This window comes from Pongo abelii, chromosome 10 (assembly GCF_028885655.2).
Source record: "Pongo abelii isolate AG06213 chromosome 10, NHGRI_mPonAbe1-v2.0_pri, whole genome shotgun sequence".
Lineage (NCBI taxonomy): Eukaryota > Metazoa > Chordata > Mammalia > Primates > Hominidae > Pongo > Pongo abelii.
In genome coordinates, this window is record NC_071995.2 from 26,139,185 (window position 1) to 26,152,470 (window position 13,286).

A 13,286-nucleotide genomic window follows, 5' to 3' on the forward strand; every position below is an offset into this window, starting at 1 on the left:
GGATGAGCGCGGGGAGGCTTGCAGAGTGAAATCATTCTACTTCAGATCATCAAGCATTAGATTCTCATAAAAAGTACACAACCTAGATCCCTGCAATGCACAGTTCACAATAGGGTTCACACTCCTATGAGAACCTAATGCTGCCACTGATCTGAGATGAGATGGAGCTCAGGTGGTAATGCTCACTCGCAGCTGCTCACCTCCTACAGTGCGGTCCAGTTCCTAACAGGCCACACATACCACTGCTGGTCCATAGCCCAGGGTTTGGGGACCCTTATCCAAGGGAATTGAAATCAGTATGAGGTATCTGTGCTGTCATGTTTATTGTAGCATTATTCACAATAGCCAAGATACAGAAGCAACCTAACTGTCCATCAACAGATGAATCGATAAAGAAAATGTGGTATGTATACACGATGGAATAGTATTCAGCTATAAAAAAGAAAGTTCTGTCATTTACAATGACATGGGGAACCTGCTGGACATTATGCTAAGTGAAACAAGACAAGTACGGAAAGACAAATACTGCAGGATCTCATTTATATATGGACTGAAAAAATCAAACTAATGGAAGTAGAGAGTAGAATGGTGGTTACCAGAGGAGGCTAGGGGTTGGGGAATTGGGAGATGTTGGTCAAAGGGAACAAAATTTCAATTAGACAGGAGGAATAAGTTTTTGAGACCTATTGGACAGCACGGTGACTGTAGTTAATAATAATGTATCATATATTTCAAAATTGCTAAGAGATTAAATTTCAAATGTTCTCACCACAAGAAATGATAAAATATGTGCAGTGATGAGTATGTTAATTAGCTTGATTTAGTCACTCTACAATGTAAACATATATCAAAACGCTGCATCGTACTCCATAAATAAATACAATTTTTGTCAATTAAAAATTTAATAAAAATTGTATGCACTTAATGACATGGCTTCAAATACATGTAAAGATTATGATAATCTCATTCAGTAATATAGATATAAGATATACAAAAGGCTAATACAACATGACTAAGTTGAATTTATCCCAGAAATGGAGATTGGTTTAACATTTAAAAAAATCAATAAATGTGATTCATTATATTAACAGTTTATGGGAGAAAAAAAAACTATGATCATCTCATTAGATGTAGCAAATGCATCTGATAAAATTAAACTAACTTTTCTGATTTTTTAAAGTTTCCTAGATAACTAAAAAACAAAGATAACTTCCCTAAGTGACAAAGGATAGCTATAATAAGCTCGCAACAAATGTTATGCTTAATGGTAAAATGTAAAAGCTTTCCTTATCAAACTGGGAACATCGCAAATTGCCTACTGCAATCAATTACCACTTTAACTGAATATGTACAACCAGTATAAAGCAAAAATAATGAAATTTAAAATATCAGCTTGGAAATGAAAAAAATATAACTGCCATAGATCATAAAACATAGATGATATGATTACAGAGATAGAGAACCCAGAAAATCTGACAGATAATATTTTGAAATCATCTGTTTAGGCAAGTTGGCCAGATGCAAAATTATATTCCTACGTAATAGCAGCAGTTAGAAAATAAAAACACTATTTACAGTAGAATTAAAAGATAGAATACTTAGGTGGAGAAAAATCTAACAAAAGAAGTGAAAGATCCATAAGGAAAATATAAAACTTTACCAAGTTATTAATGTAGAAAGCAATTTCATGCTCATGGATAAAAAGCCTCAATATTATAAAGATGTTGGTTTTCCCCAAATTGATTTATGTATTCAATGTAATCCAAATGAAAAAAAAAAATCACATTAGGGCATTTTATTTTCTTTTAACAAGCTGCATGACAAAAGTCTATCGACTTGATAAACCAAATCTAAAAATTATACAGAAAGAAAATGACCAAGAATATCCAAGGCACTCTTGGAGAACAAAGTAGAAGGAACTTTCCTAGAAGGCAAGGCTCATTATAACGACTGAGAGACCAAGACTGTGGCATTTATGCAGACAAGTAAAACAACTGAACACAAATAGAGATCCAGAAGCAAACTCATGTGTACATGACAAAGATGTCATCATGACATATCAGAGGGGAAAGAACTGTCTTTTTAAATGGTGCTGGGAAAACTGGGTACACATAGGTGGAAAAAAATTAATTGGGCCCCTACTTCATACAAAAATCAACTTCTAGGATTAAAGACCTAACTGTGAATGACAAAATCAATACGATAGGATGTCTTTATAATACAAGGGCAGGAAAAGAGTCTTTAAAGACACGACAAATTCCAAACATAACGCAGATTGACAAAACTGCCTTTAATTTAAACGTATTTCTTGTCGTCAAAAACTTATAAAGACAGCAATAAAAAAGTGAACAAAAAACTTGAACAAGTGGGCACTTCAAATAAGAACATATTTAACAACCCAATAAACATATGAAAAGGTGAGCTGGGAACCGTGGCTCACGCCTGTAATTCCAGCACTTTGAGAGGCTGAAGCGAGAGGATTGCTGGAGCCCAGGAGTTCGAGACCAGCCTGGGCAACGTGGTGAGACCTTGTCTCCACAAAAAATTTAAAAATTAGTTGGGCATGGTGGTGCACACCTGTGGTCCCAGCAACTAAGGAGGCTGAGGCAGGAGGATCACTTGAGCCCAGGAGGTAAAGGCTGCAGTGAGCTGCACCCCAGTCTGGGTGACACAGCAAGACCTTGTCCCAAAAAAATTAATAAATAAATAAAAATCTGCCAAATGGCCAAATCTGCATTCATATTCATACTTTGTTATTTCAAGTAAAAACGGTGCTAGATGAAAAAAGTAGTTCCATTTACAAACTCAAGACAATCACACAACTCCTTTTTCTTGAACCAACCATAGTACTTAAGTATGTAAAAGTACTTTATGTGACATTGCTATTTTATCACACAGAATATTAAAATGACATTTGCTCAAGAGCCAAGATTTAATAAAATTAATAATTGTTACTGTTTCACCAAGAACATTCTGAGGGAAAACTGTTATTCTTTTTATACTGCAATGGATGGCAGTAAAGAACATAATGACTGAGCCAGCACTTTGGGAGACCAAGGACGGAGGATCTATTGAGGCCAGGAGTTCAAGACCAGCCTGGGCAACATAGTGAGACCCTGTCTCTTAAAAAAAAAAAAAAAAAAAGAGGCCGGGCATAGTGGCTCACATGCCAACATGGTGAAACCCAGTCTCTATTAAAAATACAAAAATTAGCCAGGCATGGTGGCACGTGCCTGTAATCTCAGCTACTCGGGAGGCTGAAGCAGGAGAATCGCTTGAACCCAGGAGGTGGAGATTACAGTGAGCCAAGATCACACCACTGCTCTCCAGCCTGGGCGAACGAGAGAGACTCTAGCTCAAACAAAAAAACAAAAAACAAACAAACAAAAAAACAAAACAAACACACACACACACACACACATATATATATAAAGCAGATGGGCCCCTCAAGTTTATCATCCCAAGAGCAGACACCACTAGTAGGGTACCCAGGCCTAAGTCCAAAGGACAGGCAAAGGTCATCTGCCTGCAGGTGGTAAGGTTACCTATGCAGTGTCTGGAAGACCCCTTGTAGCACAGGGCAGAACTGGGATGGGAACAGATACGGAGTGGACCATGTCATCTCTGTCTTTACTTAGGTCCCAGGCCCCACAAATGTTAGGGTTGGTCCTTCCTGCATAGATCTTACATAACACTAAGCTCAAACAATAAAGGGTATTCACACGTGCGCAAGCACACACACACACACAATATATATATATTTTCATTTACATTAAATTCAAAAAGAGGCAAAACTATAGTGTTAAGAATCCACACACTCCATAAAGGAAAGCAAAGAAAGGTTATCACAAAAGTAAGGATAATGGTTACCAGTAGAAAGATACAGAGTTTGTGATCTGAATGGGACACGCAAGGGCTTCTGTGATGTTCAGCTGTTCTATTTCTTTATCTGGATGGCGACTATGAGCATTTATTTATTAGTACACATTAAACAGTACATACATGTCTTATCCATCTTTTAAAATTATGCTTTATTTCACTAAATATTTATTTCAACCTGAAAATGAAGTGCCGATTATCAACTTTTCATTTCCTTTAATCCACGTTCCCTACTCACAGTTCGCGTCTCTCCTCCACTATTTGAAACCTTCACATATTATCACTATTTGAATCCTTCGGATATTAAAAATTACTTTCAGATATTAACAGAAACCACATGTAGTTGTAGCTCTCAAAATAAAATGGCTTCTAGACTCAATAGGTCCAATGAGTGGAGCAGAAACATGATCAAGGATATTACTCCTATTTAATTTTGCATTTAAAAAATGAAACTATTATTGAACTTAAAAGTCAGATTGACATTCAATCATGTGATGTCCTAAGTGTATCAGTCTAAGAGAAACAGTCATATCTATGAAAAAGCCTGAAACATAAATGGACTAGACGTTTCACCACAATATTTGGGAAGAAACTCTTTGAAATTGAATTCCTGCCTAACTTTCCATGTGGGGGTTAAAAAAAAGATAGAAAACAGGCCAGGCATGGTGGCTCATGCCTGTAATCTCAGCACTGAGGCAGGCGGATCACTTGAGGTCAGGAGTTAGCCTGGCCAACATGATGAAACCCTGTCTCTACTAAAAATACAAAAAGTAGCCGGGCGTGGTGGTGGGCACCTGTAATCCCAGCTACTTGGGAGGCTGAGGGAGGAGATTCTTTTGAAGCCAGGAGGTGGAAGTTGCAGTGAGCTGAGATCGGGCCACTGCACTCCAGCCTGGGCGACAGAGCAAGACCTTGTCTCAGAAAAAAAAGAAAGATAGAAAACAATTCTTTGAGAGCAAGGTCATGGCTGGTTTGCTTGCCATCCTATATCCTATTCCTGGCACCTTGCAAAGTCCTGGGCACATAGTAGCCACTCAACATTTATTAAACAGGTAAACAGAGAATGAAATGAATATGATTGGTGAGAAAATTCAGGGACCCTGAAGTTCTCTCCACAAGGCAATCACACTTCCGAGATTCCTATGACACTGTAATAATGATACAGGAGTTAAGAAGAAATCACTTGCAGATAGCGAGGATACGAGAGTCTTCAGTAAGGTTTTCGTTTTAATGAAAAGCAGCCCCTTTCTAACTAAGAGCAGCCTGTAAAATCGAGCTGCAGACATAGATACCCGCAGCTGTGTCAATCATGTTCAAGATGGCGGCTCCATCTTCCCTTCTCTTTGTCAGCCACCTGTACAGTAAGCAGCAGACAAGATGGCTCCAAGCAACTAGGAAATCCCATTTGCATAAAAGGATTAGGGTGGGGCAACCAGATTTCCCAGTGTGCTATGTAAATGTCATACCTGATCAAATCAATCTGTTAGCCCTAAGTAAATGAGACACTTCCTCCTCAAACCTGACTATAACATCCAGCTCATCCGCTGCTGGATGGTCTTTTCCACTCGAAGATCCCTCTCTCTCTACAGAGAGAACTGTTTCTGTTTCTCTTCTGCCTATTAAACCTCCACTCCTAAACTCTTCGTGTGAGTCCTTGTCCTAAATATTTCTGGCACGAAAAGACGAACCCCAAGGTGTATACCCCAGACAACGTAGCCACTTCAATAATATCTGGCTTGTGAAATCCTAGAACCCAATCTGGCACTCAGAGGAAAACAATACATCCACCATATCTCCCCATTTATCACTGATGCCTATCACAGACTGTATTTTCCATGGAATCGCCGAACAATATTTCCAGTCCCCCATGCTCTTCCAGAACCCTGACCTTCCTCATCAAGAAGTGGAGTGCTTTTTTCCTCCTTTTGAACTTGGACAGGCCTTTGTAACCATCATGACTGGTAAGAGTAAGGCAGAAATAATACTGTGTGATTTACAGTTCCTGGCTGGTAACTCCCATAGCCCTTGTTACAGTCTTTTGTTATAATGCTGGGTGTGTTAGGCCTCAGGGGCAGGAAGCAGAATCTCTCTGACCTTCTCCTGCCCTCCTTTCTGACTGTGAGTCTTAAGATCCTCTCCAAAGGCGCTGGGTGGCTCATGCCTGTAGTCCCAGCACTTTGGGAGGCAGAGGCGGGAGGCTCACTTGGGCCCAGGAATTCAATACCACCCTAGGCAACATAGCAAGACCCTATCTTATATTTTAAAAATAATGAAATAAAATAAAAGACCCTCTCCAGTGAGGGTCCTGCCTCATACCCCAGGAGAAGGAATATTGACGTGAAGCTTCCATAAAAACCCAAAAGAATGACTTCAGTGAGCTTCCGGATAGCAGAACATATGGAGGTTCCTAAAGGGTGGCACACCCAGGGAGGGCATGGAAGCCCTGCACTCCGTCCCCCGATACCTCACCCTACACATCGCTTCATCTATACACTTTGCAATATCCTTTACAATAAACTACTAAATCTGTGTTTCCCTGAGTTTCGTGAGCCGCTCCAGTAAATTAATCAAACCAGAAGAGAGGGTCATGGGAACTCCAACTTGGTGCCACTCAGTCAGACATTCCAGAGGCCAGGACTTGTGACTGGTGTCTGGGCCAGGTGGGGGTGGTTAGGGTCTTGGGGAATGGGCCCTCAACCCATGGGATCTGACACTATTTCCAGGTGGATAATGTCAGAGGTGTTTGGACCAGAGCGACTCCATCCTGATTAGGGGCTGGGTAAAATAAGGCTGAAGCCTACCGGGCTGCATTCTCAGGAGGTTAGTTTTCTAGGTCACAGGATGAGATAGGAGGTCGGCACAAGATACAGGTCACAAAGACCCCACTGATAAAACAAGATGTAGTAAAGAAACCAGCCAAAACCTGCCAAATCCCATATGGCAATGAAAGTGATGTATGGCCGTCCTCACTGCTCATTATAAGCTAATTATAATGCATTAGCATGCTAACAGACACTCCTACCAGTGTCTTGACAATTTACAGAGGCCATGGCAATGATGGGAAGTTAACCTACAAGGTCTAAAAAGGGGAGGAACCCTCAGTTCCAGGAATTGCCCATCCCTTTTCTGGAAAATTTATGAATAATCTACCCCTTCTTTAGCAAATGATCAAGAAATAACCGTTAAAATAGCCAACCAGCAGCCCTTGGAGCTACTCTGTCTATGGAGTAGCCATTCTTTTTTTCCTTTACTTTCTTAATAAATTTTATTTTACTTTATGGACTCGCCCCAAATTCTTTCTTGTGTAACATCCAAGAACCTTCTCTTGGGGTCTGGATTGGGACCCCTTTCCCGTAATAATTGTGTGGGAACTGAATTGGAGGACATCCAGCTGGGGTTCACTGCTTGGTGGTGGGGAGAAATCCCTACACCTTTGATTATAGAAGTCTCCTATGTTGACTATTGTTGTGGTGGTGTGAGAGTAGAGGAAAAACTCAGTTGGAGAATTTTTCCTGAAAGAGTAGTTTTGAGGCTAGGGCGTAAACAGCAATAGAGCTTCCATCTGGGCTCAGTCAGCTGAGACATATAGATTTTGGGCCGTAGGTCAGCACATAAGAAGGCTGCCTACTCTGTGACTGCCATCCTGAGGAGACCACATGGAGAACAAATAATGCCGGAAGAGCCTTCAACTCCTTGAGTTTTGCAGCCCAGATGGCAATGAAAGTGACCTCTGGTCATCCTCACTGTTCATTATACACAAATTATGAAGCATTAGCATGCTAAGAGACACTCCCTCCAGCGCCATACGAGTTAGGAAGCCTGTAAGCTGACTCTAACCCCAGCCACTGACAGCAACCGTGTGACAGACCCCAAGCAAAAACCACTTAGGCCGTCCTAGTCAACCCCACAAACATGAAAAATAATTTTAAAATGATGCTTGTAATTTTAAGCTATTAATTTTGTTACATAGTGGTAACCATGCAATATACAATCCAGTTATTAATACAAAACATTCATTTTACTTATATTGTAAGCAGAAGACTAATAATAAAAGATTTTGGTTTTTAACAAAGGATAACAGTAATTTGAGAGTTTTTTTTTAAACTACCCTAATTACAAAAATCTAAATTGGCAAAACCAATCAAAGTAGCATTCCAACTCATCTAAATAGACGGCCAAAGAGTTGTTGTTTTGTTTTTTTTTTTTTGAGACGGAGTCTCGCTCTGTCGCTCAGTGTGGAATGCAGTGGCGTGATCTCGGCTCACTGCAAGCTCCGCCTCCCGGGTTCATGCCATTCTCCTGCCTCAGCCTCCTAAGTAGCTTGGACTACAGGCGCCTGCCACCACACCCGGCTAATTTTTTTTTTTTTGTATTTTTAGTAGAGACACAGTTTCACCATGTTAGCCAGGATGGTCTCGATCTCCTGACCTCGTGATCCGCCCGCCTTGGCCTCCCAAAGTACTGAGATTACAAGCGTGAGCCACCTCGCCCGGCCATTTTTTGTTTTGTTTTGTTTTGTTTTGTTTTTAATAGAGTCAGGGTCTCATCATGTTGCAGCTCAGTAGGTCTCAGCCTTATTTTACCCAGCCCCTATTCAGGATGGAGTCACTCTGGTTTCAACGACTCTGACATTATCTACGTGGAAATAGCATCAGATCCCATGGGTGGAGGGCTCATTTCCCAAGAACCCCATCTCCCCGAAACTGCTGAAATTACAGCTGTGAACCACCCCACCCAGTCTTCAAAGAGTTTTCAAAAACCAGTGACCACCAAAATCTTTTTTAACTTCCAAAAATGACATTAAATCATTTCTCATTTACTTCCCATAGGCCAGCAATTCCCAAAATGTGGTCCCTGGAGTGACAAAATTAACATGATCTGGACACTTGTTAGAAATGAGAAACTCTGGAGGTGTAGCCAGCTGATTCTGATGCACATTAATTTTGAGAACCAGTGACCTGGGCTTGGGCATATTATTCCTTTCAAATTTAAAAAAGCACATCGCCAGGAGCAGTGGCTCATGGCTGTAATCCCAGCACTTGAAGAAGCCAAGGCAAGAAGATTGCTTGAGCCCAGGAGTTTGAGACCAGCCTGGGCAACATGGCAAAACCCAGTCTCAACAAAATATGTAAAAATTAGCCAGACATGATGACGTGTGTCTGTGGTCCCAGCTACTCAGGAGGCTGAGGTACGAGGATTGCTTGAGCCCAGGAGGTTGAGGCTGCAGTGAGCCATGATCGTGCCACTGCACTCCAGTCTGGGTGACAGAGCAAGACTCTGTCTGAAAAAATAAATAAATAAATAAATAAAAGCACTTCGTTTCACGTGTTCTTTATTATACCTTATGACATGGTGAGGGTTTGTGGCAAATAATGAAAGAACTCATTCAAATTGACATAAGAGGAAGAGCTGGGAACAGAAACTTAGATTCCTAAATTCAACATTTTGTGGATACATATGGACAGTGAATATCTTACCAAAATTATATGAATTTATAATTTTGAAGGAGTTAATTGCAAAAGCATCCTAGTAATTTTGGTGTATACATTTAGGGGTTATGTAACAGAAAGAAGCTTCTCATTGGAACCTTAGCTCCACCCTTACTGCTGTGTAATATTAGTTAAGAAACAACTCTTATCATCTATGAGTGATAAGGTGTTTGGTTTTTTGTCTTTGTGATAGTTTGCTGAGAATGATGACTTCCAATTTCATCCATGAGAACACATGGACACAGGAAGGGGAACATCACACTCTGGGGACTGTTGTGGGGGGGGGGATAGCATTAGGAGATATACCTAATGCTAAATGACAAGTTAATGGGTGCAGCACACCAGCATGGCACATGTATACATATGTAACTAACCTGCACATTGTGCACATGTACCCTAAAACTTAAAGTATAATAATAAAAAAAAAAAAAGAAAAGAAACAACTCTTCTAAGCCTCCTTTTATAATGGATGAGACCACTGCTTCAAGGGTTAATTATTATTGCTAACAACTGGGCTCTCACCATGGGCCAGACATGACTGTATATGCTTAGATAAATTACTTCATTTTATACTTATGAGATCACTATAAGATAGGTATTATAACTATCCCAATTTTATAGATAAAGAAATTAAAGCACAAATGATTAAATTCCCCAAGTCATAAAGGTTCCTATGGAGCAACAAAGACCGAATTTGAGCCCAGGAAGTCTGACTTCAGAGCCTGAATGCTTAATCACATGCCTTCTCACTTAAGGTAATTAAATGAGATGATTCATATATGGAACATAATACAGAACGTATTGCAGGAATTCAATAAACAAAAGTTGTTATTTTATCATTATATCTATTAATATTTTACTATTACCATATTTTAGCACTTAATAGGAAGACTATTATTATTTCCAGCACCCCTATTATTCTGGGAAAGATGTCCAAATCATTCAAAAGTAAAGTGCAATGAGAATCAAGACAATGGGAAGTATATTGTGCATCTGGTTAATTGTGAACCCTGAAAAGGACCAGGGAAAGAATCCTCTAAACATTTTATGCTTATAATTATTTCAACTCATGACTGGAGGACATTTAATTACATGTCCCTTAACATGCATAACTAGACATTATTGCTGGTCATAAAAACATGGAGTAAGCATTAAAATCGAATCATAATATTGTTCTCAATGACCCTTTCTCAATTATTAGAAGATCTAAGAAGAAAGGTGACTTATTAAAATATCAACAGTGCTGGCTTTTTAATTGCCAATTTTCCCACCAGCTGTCCTTTCTATTTGCTCTAAATAAGTTTTTATTGACATCACAGAAAATGCAAGATTATCAGAAAAATTAGCTGCTAAGATTTATCTTCAATCCAACTGGCTACAGGAAAATTTTTAAAGACATTTTCAGCTTCCTCTGATAAATATGATAAAGCCCATACTGCCCAAGAGCTATTTTAGCAGGAGAAGTTACTTAGTACCCACAGTGAAGTGCAAGCATGTCACTCTCTTTAATTCCCATGTACTTACTTCCACTGCATAGTGCAAAGCCGATGACCCAGGGTGCAATGACAGGTTCTGAAGAGGCTTGATATGAGGTTTCTCCCATCCAAATTCTGAGGACCACTCCACCGTCAGCATGTGATCCGTGAACACAGTTCCAAAAACCAGATTATTGGGGTCTGGTTTTTCCTTTAAAATGGTAGCTGGTGTGACTATTAGATCTTTAGCCTGGGGAAGAAAAATCATCACTATTTATAGAAAAGTTACTGAGCATTCGCTGGCTGGATAATACAGAGGGCAAAAAGGGAAATCAATTGACTTTTAAAGGTTGGCAGCTGACACAGAAATTTAACACTCCGAGCTGAACAAATCATGCCTGCATTCAGAATTCGGCCAGTTATTCATAATCTCTGCAAGGTACACTGCCTAATAGAATATCAGAACCAAATTTCAGTGATATATAGAAGAGGGACAAAATAGCAGATGGGGTAAGATGATGCAAAAAAAGAATACAACCCTTTTTCACTCTCATCATGGGACTCATGTTGAGTATTGGGAAAGAGGAAAGAGATGTTTTCCCTAATAAAAAATGTCAACTCTCACAATGATTTGTTAAACTAAAATGAATGTCATTAAGTACTGAACTGCTATTTAGCAATGGTTACACTCCAACTGCCCCAAAGAATTGTTGGCATAAGCCTTCAAAATCCTCTGGGTGCACTGGAGAAGAAATGAGCAAAGTGAAGCAAATGTTTTCCTCTTTGAAAACGGGAAAGTTGAGAATGAACACTAAGATATAAATCCTCTGTTCTGTGTGGAGGAAACAGTGAACAAAGGAACTCTTATTTAAACAAAGATAAATCAGAGTAATAGGAAACAACTCCCCACAAGCAGCATCTCACCAGCTCCCGACATAGCCAGTTTGCCCAGTGCAAATGGTCAAACATTTTTCATGCAATACCACCACTAACTTTATAGCAGCTGTGGAATGCTGACAAAAACACAGGAGACCAGCACTTTGGGAAGCCGAGGCACGCGGATCACAAGGTCAGGAGATTGAGACCAACCTGGCTAACATGGTGAAACCCCGTCTCTACTAAAAATACAAAAAATTAGCCCGGCGTGGTGGCATGCACCTGTAGTTACAGCTACTCAGGAGGCTGAGGCAGGAAAATCGCTTGAACCCAGAGGCGGAGGTTGCAGAGAGTCAAGATTGCACCACTGCACTCCAGCCTGGGAGACAGAGCAAGACTCTGTCTCAGAAAAAAAAAGAAAAGGAAAGAAAAAAGAAAAAAGAAACACAAGGGAAGGAACTTTTTGATCAGTTAAAAAAACAGGGGCAAGTTCAACCTGTAACAGGTTGTGAAGGGATGTCAAACTCCATCTCTTTGAATATACAAAAAAAGTCATTTCCCTCCCAAATTAAATACAGACCTTCACTTTACATCATCAGCTCTTATCATTATTTTTAAAATGATCTAATTCTGTTTAATTCACTGCCTTGCAGCTATGTGAGTCATTTGATATATTATGAATGATAGTAAATTATATTATTAGAATAATATTCAGGCTGAAAACATATTCTAAAACAACCAGAAAGCTCATATTACAATGACACAAAAGGCATTAAGGACAGAATATAACTGTAATGTTCAGGCTAGTCTAGTAATGCTACTTTGTAATATGCCAATAAAATGCCAAGTTTCAATAAAAAATTGACTTTGTTCTACCATTATTATTATTATTTCGTATTTTTTTTAGAGACAGGGACTCACTATGTTGCCCAGGCTGATCTCGAACTCCTGGGCTTAAGCAATCCGCCTGCCTCAACCTCCCAAAGTTCTAAGATTACAGGCGTGAGCCACTGTGCCCAGCCTGTTTTACCACTATTTAATTCAAGTAAAAACATTAATTTAAGACTTTTTACTAAGTATAATAAGTTTATTTAAAGAAATATATTCCAGCTAAATTATTTTTATCTTTGAATCCCTTTTCTCTCCCGTTGTCCTCTGGACTAGGTAGGGGGTCAGGCAGACTTTACTTGCAGACCAAATGCAGCCAGCTGGCCTGTTTTGAAATTAAAATGTTACTGGAACACAGTCACACTATTCTTGTATCTTCAGTGGCAGCACAGCCAACTAGTTGTAACAGAAACCTGATGGCCCTCAAGCCTAAAATATTTATCATCTAGCCATTTAAGAAAGTTTAGCAGGCCAGGCGCAGTGGCTCACCCTGTAATCCCAACACTTTGGGAGGCCGAGGCAGGTGGATCACCAAAGGTCGGGAGTTCGAGATCAGCCTGGCAAACACAGCAAAACCCTGTCTCTACTAAAAATACAAAAATTAACTAAGTGTGTTGGTGGGCGCTTGTAATCCCAGCTACTTGGGAGGCTGAGGCAGGAGAATTGCTTGAACCTGGGA

At 39.8% G+C, this 13,286-nt stretch overlaps 1 protein-coding gene across 5 annotated transcripts in view; it reads right to left on the reverse strand.

The window, feature by feature from the left end:
* The window catches only part of BCAT1 (branched chain amino acid transaminase 1), a 133,397-nt gene that overhangs the window by 72,104 nt on the left and 48,007 nt on the right, over positions 1-13,286 (reverse strand). For all 5 annotated transcript variants that reach the window (XM_002823032.6, XM_009247552.4, XM_063712068.1 and 2 more), the window contains one exon: positions 10,893-11,093. In XM_002823032.6, coding sequence (XP_002823078.1) covers positions 10,893-11,093 — 201 coding nt within the window. The remainder of the gene's footprint in view (positions 1-10,892; positions 11,094-13,286) is intronic.